The sequence below is a fragment of the Tetrao urogallus genome (assembly GCF_951394365.1).
Source record: "Tetrao urogallus genome assembly, chromosome: 5".
Taxonomy (NCBI): Eukaryota; Metazoa; Chordata; class Aves; order Galliformes; family Phasianidae; genus Tetrao; species Tetrao urogallus.
The window spans coordinates 58,661,095-58,683,328 of NC_136818.1; the positions used below are offsets into that span (position 1 = coordinate 58,661,095).

Sequence of the window (22,234 nt, forward strand, 5' to 3'; positions counted from 1 at the left end):
CTTAATACATGGCATTCACAGCCCGTGCTAGAGGGACTGTTTCTTACAAAGCCACCTAACAAGCAGCAGTTTCAAAAGATGTGCAAACGTTAGCAATAAACACAATTTACATGAAATAACTGAATTCCTATAACCTCCAGGGATGGGAAAGATTTTTTGTCAGATGCCTTTTATTTTCAGACAGATTTCAGAAGAAAATAATTAGGTTTGTAAAGCCGAGGCCAGCATGCCTTCCATTGATCAGGGAGCTGGCAGGGGGCTGCCCTGGGGGCTGTGCAGACACAATATCAGCTTGGAAGGAACAGGGAAAACAAGGTGCTACTTAGCATCATTATTTTCCAGCTTTTATTGAACTTGTCAGATGCTCTTTTCTTGTCAGAGCAATAAAATATGTCAGAGTGAGATGCTACCATCCCCAACCTGTGGCCAGCAATGTCGGTGTGATCAGACACAGTTAAAACGCTAAAAATAGTTTCCATTGCAGCTTTGCAGCATGACAGCTCTCCTGAAAAGGATCACATTAAGCCCTCAGCGTAACACAGCCCTTGCTAGTGCTTCTTTAAGGCCAGATTTTCCAGGAACTCTGCAAGGAGACCTGGGGCATGCCAGGACATGGCACCAGAGGCTGCTCCTGCAAGGCAGTGGCCATGGGGACAGGAGCAGTTGGCACAGCGAGGCCTGGTGAAGCCATGCAATGCTGGCCTTCATTCCGCCATGATTTGGGCTGCTGTTCCAAACACGGAGCCAAACATTCTGGTTCAAAATACCAATTTTGAAAGAGTGATGTTGTGCCATAGATTACAATTTCCTCATTCTGAAACTCACTACAAGTTTCTACAAACGGAGTGCACCTCTTGCCATCATTCCCATGTGCGTGGGGAGGTGGCAGCCCCACTTTCATGTCATGCAGTTGATGTCACTGCTTCTATGTGAAGGGAAGTAAATGATGTGTTGCTTCTTTCTGGAGGAGGTACCCCAAACTGCACAGTATTTCCTCTTCCTCTGCATCTCATCTGTCTACCCTGAGCCATTCTGACTTTTTGGGTGAGCCCATTACAGTCTTAAATCTGGGTTGTTCAGATAAATCCAGGCGGGCTGTGGCTTAGCAATATGAATTAATAAATGTGACCTTTGTAAAACAAAATTTCTACTTTCTTTTTCTCTCTCTCCTCCAAACACTACATGCCACTTCATTTATGCCAATGAGCATAAATATTTATTGATATACACACACACATTCACACCCACACTTCCATGTAGGCTACATGGAGGCAGACTAAAATACAATGTATATCTCCGATGCCTGGAGAAAATGAGGCACATTATTCAGTGGATCTAACTACCAAACAGCTTTACTACATAGTAATTAGTAGTATGACTCTTGGGCACAAAGAAAAAAATCTTAAAAGTGTTACAAAGGTTGAAAAAGCTGACTAAGTACATTACTTGTTATTAGTAAAACATAAGCTGCCAGGTATGCCTTCCAACTTAAATAGTAAGAATTATTTATAGCTGGAATTTCCCCCCTAGCAATAACTGTAAATGATTAATTCACACAGAAAGCTGAGATAATTATGAATTATTGCAAATTAAGCTGCAAGTTGTAGGAATGAATGTAAATCTTAAAAAAAGAGACAGCTTTAAAAGGCATTATTTTTCCCAAAGGAGCCAGCAAGGCAGTGCATTTCTCAGCCTGGCTGGTGAGTACTGTCACCTTTTATTTTTACTTGTTTTTACTTTTTTTTAACAGTGGACATTGAAGAAAACTGCAGGCAAGCCAGCAAAGTGGCCCTTTTTGCTGGAACTCCTAGCAGTGTTGTGCCACAATGGCATCCAGCTGTTCACACATGGCATCTTGCTGCAGAGAACCTTTCTAGCTGGGGTCAGAATTAGGCCTGCTAAATTGTAGTGTTCTTCAACCTCACGTCCAGACTGGTGGTCATTTAAGGTATCACTGCCTGTGTGGTTCTGGCTCTTCTATCTGTCTGTGTATCTCATTTGCCTGTGCAGCATGGAGGTGATTCAGAAGAGTTTTCCAGTCAGTTGGCCAAAGTGTAATTGTCAGGACCACGATAAAGTATTGTTTTTGGTCACCAACTTTGTGTTACTTGGTGCCTTTAGCCTATTCCCTAACAAATTTGGGGTGCCTCGCTCAGAGGGAAGCATAACTATGAGCTCATGCTGGCCACCGACCTGTTCAGAAAGATCTCAGAAGGAGCCTTTCCACTCATGGCTGCAAGGAATTGCAGGAGCACAACCCCCATGGGGCTGTAATTTTGAGGTCATGGTTTGGAACTGCCTGCTGGAACCAATGCTTGAGGCAAGTAAGACCCTTGTGTCAAGGCAGTAACTTGGCATGCTCATTCCTTTCTGTGAATATTTTTGTCTGGATGAAGGAGGCAGCGGCAAAAAGATGTGAGACATTTTGGAATTGAAATCCCTTCAAACAGTGGTGAAAATCACGTCCTTTAAAATCTGCGATTCCCATGATCATAAATGAAATTTGGGCTGCTAAGTTTTCAAAATTTGGATTCCTAAATATCTATCTATGATTTTGGGAGTTATTTCTGAGCTTAATAAGCACATATATACTTCCAGGAATAGGCAAGGCAAAGAAAAGGCAGATACTCTACAAGAAAAGAAAAAAAAAAAAAGGAGTTGAATGCCTATTTTCAAAGCATGAAATTTTGCTCAACTGTTCTGTTGAAACCTCAATTAACAGCTGGAAAAAAAAAAAGAAGTGGTTTTCTTTCTCTCTTTTTGACAAATCTCATTTAACAATTATATGATAGACAAAAGTTCCACAGGGAAACCTAGTCATAAACAGGTTCCCAAATGTAATGGCCAATTTGGCTGTGCTCCTGCTCCTTTCCTGCTTGTTCTTTGGTAGATGCAAAGATCCCTGGCTAAAGCTGAATTAATAATGGTGAAGAAATGTTTATTGACAGAATACTCTTCACATCTGCACAGCAGCAAACCTTGGGTCTTCCTGACCCGCTCATTTTCTAGAAGTAATCAAGATTTAATTGGCTAGATTAATAAAGCAATAATGTCTGTGCACCAATGGGCATCTTCACATGCAAATAGATGTACTCATATGCTCTCTGCTTCTCCACGCCAATAGTGCAGGCTTGCTTTTGCACACACGTTTTGGAATTAGCTGTGTAGAAATCAATTGGCTGAGGGTAAGAGGAGCTATGATAAGAGGAGAGAGAAGAGGTTTGAAGTGGAGCAAAGCAGAGTGGCCAGATGCTGCCAGCTGAATATCAGCATGATGGAGACAGAAAGAGAGAACTACCGTTATATAGGCAACACTGCTCAGTATAAATGTATGTCGTTAATTAATAAATTAATTCTAAAACTGTGTGTTTACTGTATGAAACGAGCACTGCTATAGAAGCAGCAGCATATGTCTGAGCATCACTTCGCAGGAAATCTCTGATACTTATGAAGACCTGACACAATTCAAAGGCACACCATTTAACTTCTTGACTTATATATGAATGTATAGAAATATATGCAGGCCACATAATGAAACTGAATATTTGCATAGCATTGTTGTTATCAACTTAGTGCCTATGGCTGGCTCTGGGGCTGCATTAAGAAGCTTCTTTCAGTTTCAATGGTTTTACCAAAAGTGAAGCATGGGGAAGGTAGGGCAAAGAGCAGCTCATACAAGCGTGGGTTGGTTAAAAGAACACAACGTACTGTGGCATGAATGGCAACCTGAAATAAGGACGTGATTCTATGTCCAAACAGGTCTCTTCATGGAATGGTTTGGGTTGGAAGAGACCTTTAAGATCATCCAGTTCCAACCCCCTGCTATAGGCAGGGACACCTCCCTCTAGACCAGGCTGCTCACAGCCCCATCCAGCCTGGCCTTGAGTGCTCCCAGTGAGGGGAAACCTCTCTAGGCAAACTGTTCCAGCATCTCACCACACTCACAGTAAAGAACTTTTTCTTAATATCCAGTCTAAATGTATCCTCTTCCAGTTTAAAGTCATTTTCCCTCATCCTGTTGCTACTTGCCCTTCAGGTACTGGAAGGACACTATAAAATCCCCCCAGAGCCTTCTCTTCTCCAGGCTGAAGAGCTCCATATCTCTCAGCCTGTCCTCATAGGGGAGGTGCTTCTTTATCAGCTCAATTGCTGATCTGTTGTACAGCCAGTTTGTTTTCTAATAGAGATTATAAAGAAATGAGCAATAACTACAAATAGCACCGCAGGTTGGGCGTTACACCCATGCGCTCCAGCTGGGAGAATGACTGAAACACCAAAAGCTTCAAATCCCCTACGTGGGTGCCAGCAGCACCATCCCGACCTGGACACCCTTTCAGGTTCAGCCTGGAACGCTGCCTTTGCTCCCCACGTACCTGTTGGGGCTCACCTTACAGGGCACTCAGAGCTTGCGCTGAGGCCGGGGAGGGGCCGGCAGTTCGTCCTCCTCCTCCTTCTCCTTCCCCCTCCTCCTCCTCTGCCCCGACAGCATCCTCCTCCTCCTCCTCCTCCTGCCGCTCTCCGCTCCCGGCAGCGTTCGGGACGTCTCGGGGCGGGCAGAGGCTCTGCCCGCAGCCCCCCGCACCCGCCGTGCCCCGCAGCATGGCGTGGGGCGAGCTCAGCCTGCGCTGGCTGCGGGAGGGCCGGCAGTCCAGAAAGCTCATCCTCCTCATCGTCTTCATCGCCCTGCTGCTGGACAACATGCTGCTCACCGTGGTCGGTAGGTGGACGGTGGTGGTGCGGGGTTTGTTTGTTTGCTTTTTGTTTTTTTTTCCTTTTCTCCTCTCTCTGGTGCCAGAAATAATCTCCGGTGACAGATGTGCTCCCCGAGTGATGATTTAACGCTCTCGATCCACACAGTGATTTTTTAAAATACACGTCCGGTGTTCCAGGTGCTGCAAACACTGCCATACACTTTATTTCTCTGTTAGTTGCAGGGTAAGGAGTTGCATACAAAGATCTTTATATATATATATATATATATATTTTTTTTTTTTCCTTACCAAAATCCACTACTACTTCATAGAATGATGGCCGTATTTTTAGCTCAGCATCTTTTTTTTTCCTCCTGTGGTCATGCAACTGAAACAACAGGCGAGATAACACGGGGCTGCCTGCTTCCTTGTGATAGCTCTCCTTTCCCCAGCACTGCTCATGAAATGATAGGTTAACACGAAAGCTATCGGAGTGGGTTTTACAAAAAGCACTTCTAGGAGATGTCTGAACAAAACAATCCGAGTTCTGATGAAAGCTGAAGATGCAACTGTTACTGGCTTTGAGTAACACAGCGCCCAGATTCAGGAACCTGTTCAGATAAAGTGCTTGAACACTTTCCATTGGTAGCTGTATAAGCTCTCATATTCACAGGTCTGTATTTATGTAGACTTTCAAAAGGGTTGGGAGAAGCTCCCGGGTTGTGGCTTGCAGCACAGCGGGCTGCAGGCAGTGCCCAGCCCACCCCCAGCTGCAGTGCCACTCCTGCACCCTGCTCCTCGGTGTAAGGCTGATGCCACCATGCAGACTTTAACCAAAACTTCACATCTGCTTTTAGCAAGTCCGTTCTGGATGTTCTTTCTGCATAAACATTCTTTGTTATGAAGTTTTTAGGCATTTCATTATGTATTCGTTAATATATGTGCAAGAAGCCCCTACAGTTATTTCAGTGAATGCAATTAGAACACAGCTACGATCCTAAAGCACATCAAGCAGGTCCCTTCTGGGTGATCTTTTCAATGTTATGTTTAGAGAAATGGTGAAACGTGTAAGCATCAATACTTTGGTACTGACTGCTTAACACAGAAGTGTTATGATGATGGTTTCCCTTCTTGTGACCATTACTTACAATTTTTGAGGCTTATTTTACTCAGGCATTTAATTATTTTTTAGTATTTTGATTTAACAATAGTTGCAATGCTTTTCTCATCTTTTGTGCTTTCACAGTAATAAAGGGATTCAAACACTCATGCAACAAGGAGTCTGTTCAGAGACGGGTTTTGGTACTTCTCATATTTTTCTTTCTGAAAGATGTCTGTCTAGAATACTTAATAATTACAAAACCTGGCAAAAAATAAACACTAATGTGAAAGAGCTTTATGCTTTACATTGCAATTAGGAGGGTAATTTCTCCTATGAGCAATGCTCTGTTTTAGTTCAATTTCACCCTTTCGAAATCCTTACTGCTGTTTCCTGTAGGAAAGCTTTGTGTTTCCTAATCAAGAAGAAAATTTGGTGATTCCATTTTACGCATAACCTGATAGTAAGATGCCAATATATTCTATTTGTTTTTCCAGTGCCAATAATTCCCAGTTACCTTTACAGCATCAAACATGAGAAAAATGCAACAGAAATCCAGACTCCTAAGCCTAACGTCATTGCAACGACAGCGGACAGTTTTCAGAGCATCTTCTCCTACTATGACCACTCGATGGTGCTTACTGGAAATGAGTCTGATAAGGCAGCACCCGGAGAGCTGCAGCACACTCAGACAGCACCGATGATGGTAAATGCGACCGCTGCGCCTCCGGACTGCCCGAAGGAAGATAAGGACCTGCTGAATGAGAACGTTCAAGTCGGGTTATTGTTTGCTTCCAAAGCCACAGTGCAGCTGATCACCAACCCCTTCATAGGGCCGCTGACAAACAGGTGAGGCAAACAGTGCTCACGTGATTCAGCTGGGGCTCATCCATCACTGTTTAAGGTCTGGGTGAGGGTTTCAAAGTAGTTTTAAGTCGGTTGTGGCCCTGACTTACTGCCCTTCTCACCTTATCTAGAGGGATATTTTAGTGAAATGCATTCGATAATTGCACCTCCTAACAGCCTGCATCATTTCAAAAATAAATTGGGAAGCACATGGGCCCTTCGACAGTGTTATGCACTTTTCTTTTTCTCCAGCTCCTGAGTCCTCAGGTTTTTATAGAAACTTTTGCAGAAGAGGTGTTGAAATTTCTTCAGTGCAGTTACACAGGGCCACAAGATCCTACAGCTCCTAGTTGGAAGAATTCAGCCCTATGTACAGATGACACTTCTATTACTCCTATACATAGCAGTTGGGATATTGGAACCACAGGCAGGGTTCAGGTCCACCCCTGCCTCCCACAGACCCACTGTGCACTGTGGGTGCTGTGGTTCCAATTCACCTGAGCTAAAAGCCATGTGCAAAGCAGTGGAGCCATCATCCCTGCAGGTTTTCAGTACAGGGTAAATGTGGCTCTGAGGGATATTAGTGAGCATGGAGGTTATGGGTTGGTGGTTGGACTCAACTCAATGACTCAATGATCTTAGTGGTCTTTTCCGACATTAATGATTCTATGAAGCTCTCATTGACCTCCATGTCTGCCAAACCCCGCCAAGGCCATGCTCCTCTCTGAGCTCAGTGGATCAGGATGACACCAGTGCAGGATCCAGTCCAACCTTCAGACCGTCATCTCTGAATCCCTGCATATAGATGGTAGTTTGAACAAAATGTTTGGACAGTATGTTACTGTCCATACTGTTTAGACAGTATGTTGGGCTTGTTCAGCCTGGAGAAAAGAAGGCTGCGGGGTGACCTCATTGCAGCCTTTCAGTACCTAAAGGGAACCTACAGACAGGAGGGGAATCCACTCTTTGAAAGGATAGATAACTGCAGGACAAGGGGAAATGGTTTTAAGTTGAGAGAGGGAAGATTTAGGTTGGATGTCAGGGGGAATTTCTTTCCTCTGAGAATGGTGAGGTGCTGGAACAGCTGCCCAGAGAGGCTGTGGATGCCCCGTCCATACCTGGAGGTGTTCAAGGCCAGGTTGGATGGGGCCCTGGGCAGCCTGGTCTGGTATTAAATGGATGCTCAGTGCCAACTGAGTGATGAACAGAGGTTTGACTCAGAATGTTCGGAATTCCACAGCTGTATTAAATCTGTGGGACAGATATAAACACAAAAGCTTTATATTAGATAGATACCTTCATTTCTATTTGTTTTCTCCAAACCTCCTTCTATATTCCCTCCATAGATCTTAGAGCTGGCAGTGAGGTAAATGTTCTTGGGTGTCCTCCTTCTTCCAACATGTTCACATGTTGACACTGGTGGCACCAATGTCAGTGCTGCCCTGGTGGGAGCACTGATGCTGGCAGCCCTGCAGCCAGGATGTAACCATCCCGTAGGTTTGTGCATGGGGATGAAAATTCCCTCCCAGTGGCAGGATCTGCAGGCTCAGTGCCCAGAGAATGGGAAAAGGAGAAGTAAGGAGAGCACTCAGCCACATGTGGCAGTGTCCTCATGGCAAACTGCCCCTAAATTAGATTTAAGGATTATTGGTTTTCTTTCGTGTGTAGTTCGGGTCTTGGTAGCAGCGTCTGCCTTTATTCTGAGAAACGTTTAGTGAAAAATATCAGTGTATGTATTTATCAATTAAGTGTTGGAGCTATTGGCAAAAAAAAAAAACAACAAAACGAGACATTTCCTAAGAACAGTGTATGTGTTCATTTGAAAGGAAGTCTGAAAACTATTATCAATGCAACAGAAGATATGAGTTATCAATATAAAGACTCTACCACTGATAAGCTGTTAAATGATCACTGTTATGGCAAAATTTAAGCACAACAGCTTAAGGAGGATGGGTTTCTTTGTTTAAAAACTAGTGTGCACACCCTGTTAAGGTGTAAGTTTCAATTAAGAACTAAACCATATTCATAGCTTTTATTTTTCATTTAAATATAATTCTTTAGGCATGGTTGAGAGTTTTAAACAAGCATAGAGTTATTGGCTTTAAATATGTACTGGCTTTGAGTGCTTGAGTTTGTATAAGGATGCAACAGGGTGTTCCGTCGTTTTGTAAAACAACTAGAACTCAAGATTTTAAACAGTAACTTTGGAAATTAATTTAAGTTTAGAAGCAAGCTAAAAATGTTTCTTATTTAAAGCCGATCTCTTTTGAAGGAACATGAGACACATCACACACCTGTCTTCATGAACTGGTTTGCAATTCAAGATGCACCACCAGCTTCCCTTTGCTTACAGCACTGGTGGAAGTCCTAGCAAACAGAACACCAGAGCAATGGCTTTGCCACAGCATATGAACAACACACCTCCCATAGCAGCACTGAGATTTTTTTTTTGCTCAGGTGCACGTTTGGCTTTTGCTTGTAGTGTAACAGATGAGAAACCATACAAACAGCACAGCACTTGCTACAGAGCACTCTGTGCGCAGGACATGCAGTCAAGGGGAGTTTGAAGGCTTTTCCTAATCCTTCCAAAGAAGAAATTGGGCACCAGCTTCCTATGTCTGATTTACTCCATTATTTTTTCCAAAGCATTGCTCCTCACTGTGAATTAGTCTGAAAGCCCAGTTGTGCTGGCACTACCACTCACTAGTGTCAATGAGAGCATCAGCTGCCATGCAGCTCTCTCTCCTCATCTTCCAGCCTGAAAAAATACATAGTTTGAACTTCATGCCTATCCATACATGGCTTCAAATTTCATCAACAAATGAACAGGTGTTTGCATGATAGTTTTTACAGCCAGCCTGACTATAGATGTGAGCTTTGCATGTATGAGAGCATGGCTTGAACCACAAGATATTTATGATGCATAAAAAGAGTGAGGCAGGGAAACAAAAAACATTTACAACTCCTTATTTACAGCTCAGTTCCTATGTAAGCTTTCCTTGGGGTTTTCAGTAGGTAATTGAAATGCCTGAGCACCCATCCCAGCCGGCCAGAGCCCCGCTGCCTGCCCAACTTAAGAGCATTGGGATGGAGATCTTGAGGAAAATACTGTTCTTACTACAGATCCTCCCCAGCCTGCACAGGGGTGAAGTCAATGGCCAGAATGCTGGCCGTTGGTACCCATATCACTAAGCAGTCACAATATTAAAGTCGGTAGACTTGCAGTCCTTAATGGATAGGCAATTAGGCTCTAATGCTTCACAGCTGCTAACCTGGTCAGTGTAACCTTTATTTGCCTGCAGTACAAAACCTGTCAAGTGGTTTTCTCATTGTGGTGTAACCTTGTTAATGAACATAATCCACTTCCAAACAGTTCTGCTATCTAGGGCCAAGGTGGCACCAAGGCGAGTAGTTTAGGTACTCTTTGTCACCAGCAGCTCTCCCTCTCCCTGTGGCTCTGTTTTTTCAGGAGTCGTAGATGCCTGTGGGGAGAGCAGCTGCAAGTGGTTTCCCTGAAATGTGCTCAACCTGGGGCTAATGCAGATTCTCATGCAGTGTTTTGTTAGGAGCACCTATGAAAATGGACTTATTAAGGCATGACAGCAAGGAAAAAGGAGACGAGGCAAATCTTGTCGGAGCGGAGCCGTGCCATGGCAAAAGCAGAACGGGCCAGGGGACACAATCCTTAAAACACCTGGCTGATGGGGTAATGCCAGTCTGCTCTCTCTGTTGGACAGACCAGGGACTGCAGCTGAGATTTGTGGTCACACACTAATTAACACTATGCTATGTTAGGAGGAGGCAGGACTTGCTAAGATTATGCAGGAAAGGCAATCTGCATCTCTCTCTGTCAGCTGCAAGTGGGTAAGAACCTGAGCAAGAATAAGAATGACTTCTGGAGGCTCAGCAACCTTGAGCAGCGCAGCACATCACCTCCAAATTGGGGGGGAGAGGGGGAGTTCTAGACAGTTTTGACCTTTTCAGAGGATTATGATTTTTTTGCTTGATTCAGCACATTCTGCTGACATTTATACCTTCACAGCTTGTATGGTGGGCCACAGGTAATACAGATTTTGGCTAAAAGAACTAGCTATGCCCACACAGTCTGGTTCTGAGATGATTCTCTGCCCGAAAGGAAAGTTATATGTTAGACCTAAACACGTGCAATTAAGCATCACGGTCTGCTGGGTTGCAAGAGCAAGTTCTGCTCTAGTTCTGTCTCCATGATCCTCTGCTGTGTATTGCTTCACACCTAGTGACTACATCCAAGATAAAGGAGGAATAAAATCCACAGCTGCAAAAACTAAGATCAAAGTTCCAACAGGCTTTTACTAAGCATTCAAAGTGACATCCAAAATGCTTGTTTTCTTCCAACTATCAATAGCTAAGACTCTTTCCAAATGTAGGAAGCCAATTGAAAGAGGTGGAATTTGTTTCAACTGGATGGAGACTGGTCCTTCAGTTAGGGTTACAAGACTATGATAGCCCTTCCATTTATTTAGCTCATTAATGCTTATGGAAGATCTCATAGCTAATGTCTTTTAATCTGCTGGCAGAAAATGGATATGGCAATCACTTCAGATGGCGTTTGTCTTCAAGCAAATAACTGATTTCAATTTCATGTAATTGTAGGAGTTCTGAATTGCTGTCTCACACTCCTTGTGGCAAGTCAAATTGTTTGATTTCTTTACAGTACTCAGACTTTTTGTCCACAGTGTCCAACCTACAAACCTCTGAGTTGGCTTTGACACACAAAACACCTCTTTGTGATGGAAGAAGGAATAGGGACTTTCAATTTTTGCATTCATCATACCCAGAGAAAGATGCTATCATTCACCAACAGCAGTAACTGTACCTGCAGGATTTTTTATTCTATATTTATATCAGTGCTTTCTTTAAGATAAAGATTCAAAAATCAAAGCAATTGTGGGGAAACTCTCTTTGTCCTGTTCTGTGTCAGCCCATACAGCCCTTACTTGTATAACAGTTATATCAACAAACTAACAGAAGCTCAGAACGATTATGCTCCTATTGCAGAGCTATTATTATCACTAGAAATGAAGAGGGCTGCTGTCGGCTCTTCCATAATTTCCATAACATAACCAGTACTGCCCATGTAAAGTCCAGTATCATCACATTACTGGAAAGCTACATTCCAATGAGAGAAGGACTTCTTTCAGGGATTTCAGATAAAAATTCTGCTTTAGCAAATGAGAAAGCATTTGTAACATGGAGCAATTTGATCATATGGTCCACTGTAAATAGTTCAAAAGCTGCAAAGAAACCACAAGTTGGGTTTTTGCATCCTTCACGTGTGTACGATTGCCTAAATTGCTAACGTCCTCATCTGGGAAAATCTAACTGCAACTATTAGTGAGACAATTCCAAAGATGTGAACTTTTTTTTTTTCCCTCTAGAATAGGCTACCAGATTCCCTTGTTTGCTGGCTTCTGCATCATGTTTGTGTCAACAATCAGTAAGTATCCACTTCCTATTTGGTGTAGTTCAGGTGTAACCTTTAAACAAGTTATCTACAATAGCTATCCCTAGGAATTCTTGTTGATGTAGAGGAACTGGGTGTAAGAAAAAGTGTAAAAGTGGCTGCTATAGAGATTTGACAAGCATGCTTTTATGGACCTCTCAAAGGAATTCACTGCCTTCCATGCCCCTTCAGCTGGTCCCTTTCTTGGCTCAACCTTCCTCTCAGCTTCCCATGGTCTCAGCAGTGCTCACACACTCTTAAACTGATAGAGTTTTAGTTTTCAGTCATGAGGGCTATTTTTCAGGATCCCTGACAACTATGAATCACGGGGCCTTATCAGAAAGAGAATGTGAGGCCCAAGAATAGAATATAAAAGTCAACAGTATCATAGCATTGCTTGACATCACCATAGGATGTGCAAACAGGAGCATAGCTTATAAGTCAGCTGAGATAACGTGACCACTCCAAATGGCACTGATAAGGCCTCAGCTGCTGGTTTACGTTCACTTTTGGTGTGGTATTTCAAGATGTGATCCAGAGGGAAGAGTACAAAGGATCATTGGAAGCCTGTGAAGAATTATTAAAAACTGAGCTTGTTTCAGAAGACAGATTGAAGATGTATCAGAGTGCATCGCAAAGAAAGGGATGGGAATTAAGTTTCCCGCATCCACAACATGTAAAACAAACAAACAAACAAACAAAACAATATCAAGGAAAAAATTCATTAAATATTAGGACAGTATTTCTGACAGCAAGGAGAGCAAAGTGATGGAAAAAGATTACCTGATGGTAGATTCTGACAGCTCTGGATTTTTGGATCATCAGGCAGATTCTGGTTGGGGATAAGAGTAGTAATTCCAATTTCTGGCCAGATGCATTGCACAGCACCAAGTGTGGAACACCACTGCAAAAATCTCACGATTTGTCTGCTCATTGGAAAAAACACTGCTTTAAGCCTGGGGGGCTTCTCTTAGCTCTTGCTTTCCCTAAGTGTACAGAGGTTTAGGTTGGGCAGGCTTAAATAAAGGCTGGAAAGAAAGGTCTTATTACATCTGTGTGCAGCTGAATCAGAGCAGGGTGCAATCAGATCCCGAGTAATTAGTTAAAACGACTTGGGTGCTCGTATTCTGTGTTACCAGAAGGCTCAGACACCTGAGAACAATTCAACACTGACACCTCCAAATGCAATAAGAGATAATAATGTAATTAGCATTGAAAGTGACACAAGGCACAGTAAACGCCTGACTAAATGGCACAAAGTTTTCTATTATGGTTTAAAGAAATCTAACTTTTAAACCTAGTTAGAGTTAACCTAATTTTCAAAATTTGCCTCTGTCTTTTCTGTAGTGTTTGCCTTCTCAGGAAGCTACACATTGCTGTTCATCGCAAGGTCCCTTCAAGGGGTGGGTTCCTCTTGTTCTTCAGTGGCAGGTAAGAGAGTGTACAGGGGAATAAAATAGAGCTCACAGATCCCAGAGGTTTCAGTAAAAGTCATTTCTTAATTGTGGTGCGTTTTATTTTTTTCCTGTGGTTTCAATAATCATACAAACTTACTCAAATTATATCTATTTCACTTAAAAATACATTCTGCCCCTTTCCTATGCAGTAGCTCAAAACTCAATGTCTTCTCAGACTCGTTGGTGTTCGGGCTGCAGTAAGGCAGAGTGCTAGGTGAGGTATGCTCTCTGGGGTTTCTGCATGTGTGCCTTCAATATTTTAAATTCATTTTCAGCCCTTTCAAAGGTCACCAGGAACTTATGTTGCTACAGATCACCGTGGGGATTGTACCTCTGCCTGCATCTGAAATTCCTGTTACAAAGCCTTGTTCCCAGTGTCTTCTAATTCAGCCTACAGGTTGCCTGTGCTAGATGTCCAATGTCAGATCTATTTACTTTTTTAAAATGAAGAGGTGAAATGGAGGATGGGTTTTCATTCCAAACTATTCAATCATTTCTGGAATGAAATCTAGAGGAAAATTTTTTTGTTTTGTTCATGAATACAAATTTAGCTTGAGAAGGGAGGTGAATAGAGCTTCCTCAGGAAGAATTCCCCTGAAAACTCCCTTTGAAAGCTTGTTTAACTTTCAAGGCCACACCATGTTGTGAGTTGGTTTCTCCTCTCTGGTTTTAAATCCAAAGGGACGCAGAGGTTCCTCACTGATGGTTTTTTCTAATCCTTTGTTCATTCTCTGGGCTGCAGCACTGTGTGCAATATCCACCCTGTATCTCTGCAGATTTATTCCTATCAAAGCATAAACCTTCATCAGCTTTGTATTGCATCCTACTCTTTTCCAGAATAGTTCTCTGAATCTGCACAAATTTGTTGTCAATTCTGATAGCACTCTCTAACTTGCTTCCCAGCATCTCAAGTGAGCAATCTGAAGTCAGCCACAGGTTCCAGTAAGCACATTCATTCAGGACCTCTGCTCATGGTGCACACGATGGCTGGTATTTACTCAGTGATCACTCATGCAATGCTCTGTTTCCTATTTCTGGCTCATTGTGTAGCTGTGGACCTTATTTGCTTAGTCCTATTAGAGCCTTGATTTGAAAAGTAATAAAAGAAGTAATTAAAAAAAAGTAATAATTTCTATAAGAACCCTCCTTTAGCATTCACCTCTGTGTGACATTCACACTCTGAGCTTCACAAAAACAAATGAATTAGGCTTCACGTTTCCTTCTGTGAAATGAAGGCTCATCATTAGATGAGCAGAAGAGAGGACAGTGAAGATAAAGGTCAAAAGCACCCTTTAATTTTGGATGCTCTTGAAATACTCATGATCCTTTATGCTGAGAGCACAGCTTGCAATGACCTGGGTACAGCTGTCAGTGGGCACCAGACCTCATGCCAGGTACCAGATTTGCGTGCTGATAAAAAACTGAACACTTGTAGCAGCTTGGTTGTGTCTGGTTGAAAAGCATCATCTAAACGCTCTGGAGCAAAGGGAAGGATGAAGAATCCAGCAAATCAGGGCATCATTAATTTATTTGATTGATACGGTGTAATAGAAAATGATATGGGGAGCATCTGTGTATGCCAAACTCTCTTCTGCTTCAAGGCAAACTCCATGAGGAGGGGACATAGACACTCACATAAGTATGTGTGTACATGGATATATACATGTATGTATATTTGTGTACAGAGTTACCTAATGTTTCCTTTGACTAATGTTCAGTAGGGCTGGAAAATGATGACAATAAATTGTAAGACACAGCCGCCTAATTTACACTTTGTTTTGTTTATGATTTAGGGATGGGTATGCTTGCCAGTGTATACACAGACGATGAAGAGAGAGGCAACGCGATGGGAATTGCACTGGGAGGCCTTGCTATGGGAGTATTAGGTCAGTGTCAGGCTCTGCCACCAAGGGAAGCCATAAAGTTCTTACCTGTGGTCTACTGAAACGTGGGAAGGTCTCATCAAGTGCCATGTTATCATGCCATCTCCAGATTAGATTCACAATTCATGGCAAGAACTGTTTCTTACGCAGAAGCATATCTTAGGCAGATAAAAGTCAGACAGTAATCTCCGTGATGCTGAAGTTTTGTTTAAATGGAAGAATATTTTGGGGTGTGAAGAATACGGTTTCCATAATCACATAATCAATGAGATCTGTGGGTTTTTCAAGTGGAGCCTTTTGGCCCCGGCGTGCCAGCAGCCCAAATTGCTTGCAGATGACACTTGTTCAGGATCAGAAACGTGGCCTCACCCCAGACTCCTTCCTTCCCCCCGCAGTGGGCCCACCCTTTGGGAGCATCATGTATGAGTTTGTGGGGAAGAGCTCTCCGTTCCTCGTGCTGGCAGCTCTGGCTCTGTTTGATGGAGGTCAGTACCCACAGAGTCCATATGACCCCGTATGTCTGTAGCACACTGCATTAGCTGCTAACCCTCCTCTTCGAGCAGTGTTACAGTATTGGTTTCTTTCCACAGCTGTTCAATTATTTGTTCTGCAGCCGTCCAGAGCGCAGGCAGAAGTAAGTATTGTAGCAAAATGCTGTTAGCCACAGCTGACATTTTGTCTTTCCTAATGCCAAATTTTCATTTGTTTCACAGAGTCAGAAGGGGACACCATTACTGACACTTATGAAGGACCCGTATATCATCATTGCAGCAGGTACCAGGTCTCCTTATTTATACATACATGTATTTAAACCAACTGCAGGCATTATTCCCAGAATGCTGGAAAGCCTCAAGCTAGCTTGGTTTAGCAGCAATGTCATTTCCTGTTTCTTTTTATGTGAAGCTCAAGGAACAACATTTTTTGTTTTTAAACTATTATTTTTTAAAAAGAATATTACATTGAGAAATGAAACAATTTACTGCATCTCTAATGGACTATTTGTCAACCACAAGTGAAAGATGGCTTTATCTTAGGGCTGCTGCAAAAGGGCCAACAGTTAAAGTGTTTTTCATGCTCTCAATTCAGGGACACTAACTTTGTGGTATAAATTCAGATCTAATCTCCTGGGTGTGTGTCACACATTTGACCCATAATGGTTTGCATTTCTGAAGCACAAGTGCTTCCTGACTGATTCATGTATCTGAAGCACTCCATTCACTTTAGCTGAGCCATGTTGAGCCCAAGCAAGCCTGTCTGGGGAAGCTTCAGTCAGGGTGCATGGTAGCTATTGGATTTACCCTCACTTTGCAGACTGCCAGCTCAGGCTCCCACCTTTCTCTTGAAGCATGTCCTAAAGACCAAAGTACCTTTGTCACCACACACATAACTCCCTTGACAAGCTCTGGTGATGTTTCCTGTCCTAATGAGAAATAGCTGTATTACGTGCATGTGTACTTCCAATTACTTTGTGAAGTTTGCTGAGAGTGGGACAGGACCTTTCGTACTTATCTGCCTCTGTCGGAATGGCGCAGGCTCCTCTGGATGCAATTTGTTTGGCTTGAAATGTTTTTCCAGCACTGAGCTTGAGCTTGGCTGGGTTTGGCCGAGTCAGGGCAGCCTCTGGGTGCTTGGCTGGGGTTCCTTGCAGACATGGAGCCTTGCAACAGAGTGGAAAGGTTCCCATCGTATGCAACCCTTTGTCTGCAGGGTAAAGGTGAGCCAAGCAGCTACTGCCTGCCCCAGGAAGGGAGTGAGCGACAGGCCTGCATGTTCATTGCAGCAATCACAGATACACTGCCTAATGTGGTCTGACAGGTTCGAGCAAAGAATGACATCCGTGCTCATTTCGTTTTGAACTGCGCAATGAGGAGCCTGTTCCGAGAGGAATAGTACTTCTCTGACCTCAAGACAACTTAAACTTCTTTTTTTTTTTGCTTCAAAAAGCGACATTTGTAGGAGTCTTTGGGATTATAAATGTTAGAAAGAAAAATGGGAACGCGCATCTGAGGCTGTCAGTTCTAGCAGTGACTTTTAAACTCCTCTGAAAGTCATTTTGTGAAGGATGAGCAGTGGGGACATGTCCCATGTACATGAGTTAGGTTCTTCTGAGGAAGAATGAAAGGAAATCCAAAGCACTACAGCTGCAGAGCTGAAAGAAAATGTTACTTGGGCAGAGGAGCCGCAGGCTGGATTCAGTCAGCACTTCTGTCCTTTGCACCTGAGTGACCAAATGTCCTGAGATTCAAAAAGATCTGAAAGCACTTGAAATTCACATGGCTAGGCAAGCTGAGCCTAGCCGTGCCCAGGCGTTGTGGCTGCTGGCTGTGGGGTCTGTACACAAAGCACCCCTTTGTAGGGGACAGGTATTTCTCTGGCTGCTCGATGGTATTTTTAGGACCAAGACCTCCATATCTCCTCTTCCTCATCCTGTGATGGAGGTACAGGTCATGGACCGTATCTCTTACACAACAGCGCTCCAATTCCGCCTCAGGAGACTGGAGATGAAGACCAGAAGATGGGAATTTTAGTTCATCATTTGCAGAACATTCAGACCTCGTGAACTTTCTAAATGTCACCAGGCTCACTGCAGACTTTGCTGCTCTCCCTTCACAGTATGAATATAGCTTAACCTTTATTGTAGAATTTCTGGGAGAACTGAAATATATAACAAGGTAGTGTGCAGTGATTTTACGTTCTGTTCTTTTTAACATTAATCAACATTTGGTGCATGACAAACAGGACTGCACCAAGCACAGTGTTTTGGTTTTTTTTTTTAAGAGCTCTTGTTCTCTGCACAGCTTTTTATTCAGAATCAAAATAACTAATTTTTCACCTTTGTTTTTTCTCCTCTCCTTTTCCTAAAGGATCGATCTGCTTTGCAAACATGGCTATTGCAATGCTTGAACCAGCACTACCCATCTGGATGATGGAGACCATGTGTTCCAAAAAATGGCAACTCGGTAAAGTACAGCATGTCATTTTTGTGCACTGTTATTTATCTGATGGAAGTCTCCATGCTGATTCAGTCATGCTGCTGCTCTTATATGCAGTGGTGCTGCTGCTACTGTGAGCAGCAGAGCAGCCCCACAGGGCAATGCTGGAGATTTATTGCTAGAGTACGGTGTTACTGATGCAACAGAAGTGAGACTCACAAATCTCTTATTTGAACTGAGATTCCTAGAGGAAAAATATCCAGTTTAAGAATAATTTTCACCCCTTAGTGAGATAAGTAATTGAGTCCCTTATGCTTTGTCTGATTTGTCAGCATTAATTGAAGTTTTTAAGCCTCTTAAACTATATCTCAAACTGCGCGGGTTTAAGCAAATGATGATCTTAGGCAGTTTTGAGATCCAGTGGTTTGAAGCATGATTTCAAGAAGGTGCAAAGGTCCTGATTTCAGTCAATTAATGTTACTGTGCATAAATCGAACTCAGAAAATCGCAGCTATGCTTCAATGTACCACAGCTTACCACTGCATGTGTACATCCCAACCTGCAGCATTTTTCCCCAGTTTTCAAGTTCTGCTCTTACATGACCAGGCTGCACCTGTACAAAAGGCTGCACCAGGCTGCAGCGAAGCAGATGCAGTTGCACAGGTGAAAAGGTTTCCTCAGCATCACCATTGTTAACCCATAAGGATTTCAATCGCAGGATATTGCTGTGCTAAAAATTACCTCCTGATTTTTCTTACGAATATCAGAGAGATAGGAAGGAAGATGGATAGGCAGGAAATGAGAAAGCCTGTGTTGCCTTGGTGAGGGACAAGGAGTACACACTCTCAGAAGAAATTGTTTGACTGCGTACCATAATGTCATGGCTTTGTAAATCAGAACTACCTTCCAAGGCTTCCTCCCCATTGCCCCGTGTCTGGGCTCTGCCCACAGCCTCATGGAGAGTGAGGAAGAGAGGAAGCCTCGAGCACTGGAACCAGCCTTTAAACCAGTGGTGTTTCCATAGGGCTGTTAGTTATTTCTATTAAAAACCTACTAAATCTTAAAAAAAAAATAAAAAAAAAAATCTTGTTTTTAATGCTTCTTTATCTTTAGGTGCTCAGTTTGAGCTGATGCCTGACCAGGGGCCCAATGGCAGCCTGTACTTCAGGGCACTGAGGTGCTCACAGGGAGCAAGGCCTGACCTCCATCCTTACACCCAGCCGTAAACCCAGAAATATCCATCAGGGAAAATGAGCTTCCTTGAACTATCTACAGTTACAAACACTTTTTTTGCAGGTGTCACGCTGCTCCTGCATTTCATAGATGATGTCCTGAGATTGCTGCAGCAAACCGGATATTTGATTCTCTGGGCTGCACACAAAGACTTTGTCAGATGTGTTTGCTTCGGAACTGCGCTGTCTGGCATTTATTAATTTCTCCTAACACCTCGCTGGAATCATTGCTGATAAAGCATCTCATTCATATTTTTCAGGCGTTGCATTTCTTCCAGCCAGTATCTCTTATCTTATCGGGACTAATCTTTTTGGGATACTTGCGCACAAAATGGGAAGGTATGCTTACCTTAAAAAATGTTAATAATCTTCCAATGTGTCCATGCTCCGTTTCCAGTGTTTGCAGGGCAGTTTGTTGATGTTGGAAGTTATTAGAAGTTGTACTACAGTAGCAAAACCATTTTTGGAACACATTCCACCTTCAGTTGTGTAGGTTTGCACATCAGATGTGGCTCTCAACCAGCCCAAATGATCTCGAGTGCCTTATAACCACTGATCTCTGAGCGATGTTTCTTCCTTTTCAGGTGGCTCTGTGCTTTACTAGGAATGCTCATTGTGGGAATAAGCATCTTGTGTGTAAGTAGACCATTTGAACAATCCAAATCTCCCTGTGTTCATCTTGGAAATTGTGCTTTACTGTGATATTTCACTGAAGTTTCTGCCTTCCAGATACTTCACTGAATAACGTGCAGCTAACAGGTTGCAGATCTGAGTGCTTTCAAATCTTACTTTCAGTTACATTGAAGGATGACTTTTAAAGGAGGAAAGATCTTTTTTTTTTTTGAATGCCACTCAACATTTTGTAATGTTTGTAATGTTTGTAATGGCGAGTGTCAGTGGTGTAATGGCTCATATCTGAAGTCCCACACAAGCCCCAAATTCCAGCTTGCACATCTGTGCAAAGTATGTGCAAACTGCTCTGAGAATTTCTCTTAGAAAAACAAAACAAATTTCATTAGCACATGCAGCATGACCTGATCAGCTGTCTGAAACATCATTTACAGGTACCATTTGCTAAGAACATCTATGGGCTTATAGCACCCAATTTCGGAGTTGGATTTGCCATTGGTGAGAAAAAAATTACACTACCTTGTTCAGTCTGTGGTTTATGTAAAAATCAGGATAGTTTTCCTGATCTCTGTTCCTCTCCCTTGCAACCAGGAATGGTGGACTCCTCCATGATGCCCATCATGGGTTACCTCGTGGATCTGCGCCATGTGTCGGTCTATGGCAGTGTCTACGCCATAGCTGATGTTGCCTTTTGCATGGGCTTTGCAATAGGTAAGTCTTGCATTTTCCTGCTTATAACGTTCTTCACCACAAAGAGAAACACGCTGAGATGTTGGATGTGAAGGCTCCTTGGAGCACCTCTCATTTCATTGGTTCAAGTGGGGAATGCAACTGTACATTTTTTTTTCAATCACTTTGAAAAGTAGAGGATTTTTGCATGTAAAATTACTATTTGAAGTGAATGCTGTAAGTTTTTTGGTATTCAGAAAAAGGGTTTAATTTTAAAAGGTCCCTCTGCTGGCGGTGCCATCGCAAAGGCAATTGGATTTCCATGGCTCATGACGATTATAGGGATTGTGGATATTCTCTTTGCTCCTCTGTGCTTTTTCCTTCGAAGTCCACCTGCCAAAGAAGAGAAAATGGTAAGCATAACACTTTTTTTTAATGGTTTTTCTTTTTTTTTTCCCAGTGAAATGAATTAAAACTTATTTCTATATCTTTGCCTGTAACTCCCCAGAACAGGACCAGCACAGTCTATCTCATCCTCATGTATCATTTCTGAAACAACCCTGCCATGTTATAGCTCTAAGATGCACAAAGAAACGCTTAGTTACGTGCTCCCTGCAGTAGATTTGTTGTTCCTATTACATTAGGATGCACATATTTGCACTGCAGAATCCCAGAGATTCCAGCTAATAATGCATTTATTACTTGTTATTTCTACCTGATAAAACAGCATTATTTGTAAAAATTGAGATAGAAAGTTCACTTTGCAGTTGGTTTGTACCTACAGCCCCCTCCAAGGCTGAAATCTGTTCTAAAGCATTCATGCTTCACGTCTCTTCTTGAGCTCCATACTCCTTGTCCTTTTGTTCTCACCAACTGCAGCTGCTTCTGGATGAAAAGCAAGCACATGAGCAGGAGGCTCAAGGGAGACAGGTGGGCTCATTCACCCAGCTTGTGGTGATCCAATATGAGTGCTAAGTTACTGCAATGGGGAAGCAGCTAGATGTATTTAACACAGGAGCTGAAATACTGGCTCCGCTAAGAACTGTGCTGGTGCTGTCAAGATCCCTCCTCATACATCTAAGGACACATAAACTGAATTACTGTAATAAAAATCAATTTAGTTTCTGCTGCTGTGGAAGAGAGTGAATCACAGCCACGACTGAGCGCTATGCAGGAACACTAACATTCACCTCTTTTCTTTCAGGCTATACTCATGGATCACAACTGCCCTGTTAAAACAAAAATGTATACTCAGAACAACATCCAGTCCTATCCCATAGGTGATGAAGAAGAGTATGAAAGTGATGAGTAA

The 22,234-nt window shown here is 42.8% G+C and overlaps 1 protein-coding gene across 1 annotated transcript; it reads left to right on the forward strand.

The window, feature by feature from the left end:
- Nucleotides 1-4,599: 4,599 nt before the first annotated feature.
- On the forward strand, nucleotides 4,600-22,234 carry SLC18A2 (solute carrier family 18 member A2; the record flags this gene model as incomplete). Its single annotated transcript, XM_079536451.1, has 15 exons — nucleotides 4,600-4,717; nucleotides 6,288-6,639; nucleotides 12,054-12,112; nucleotides 13,466-13,549; nucleotides 15,369-15,461; nucleotides 15,854-15,943; nucleotides 16,049-16,092; nucleotides 16,172-16,232; nucleotides 18,323-18,418; nucleotides 19,884-19,962; nucleotides 20,208-20,259; nucleotides 20,688-20,751; nucleotides 20,845-20,964; nucleotides 21,202-21,335; nucleotides 22,127-22,234. 15 exons carry the CDS (start codon nucleotides 4,600-4,602, stop codon nucleotides 22,232-22,234), a joined length of 1,554 nt encoding a protein of 517 aa, XP_079392577.1.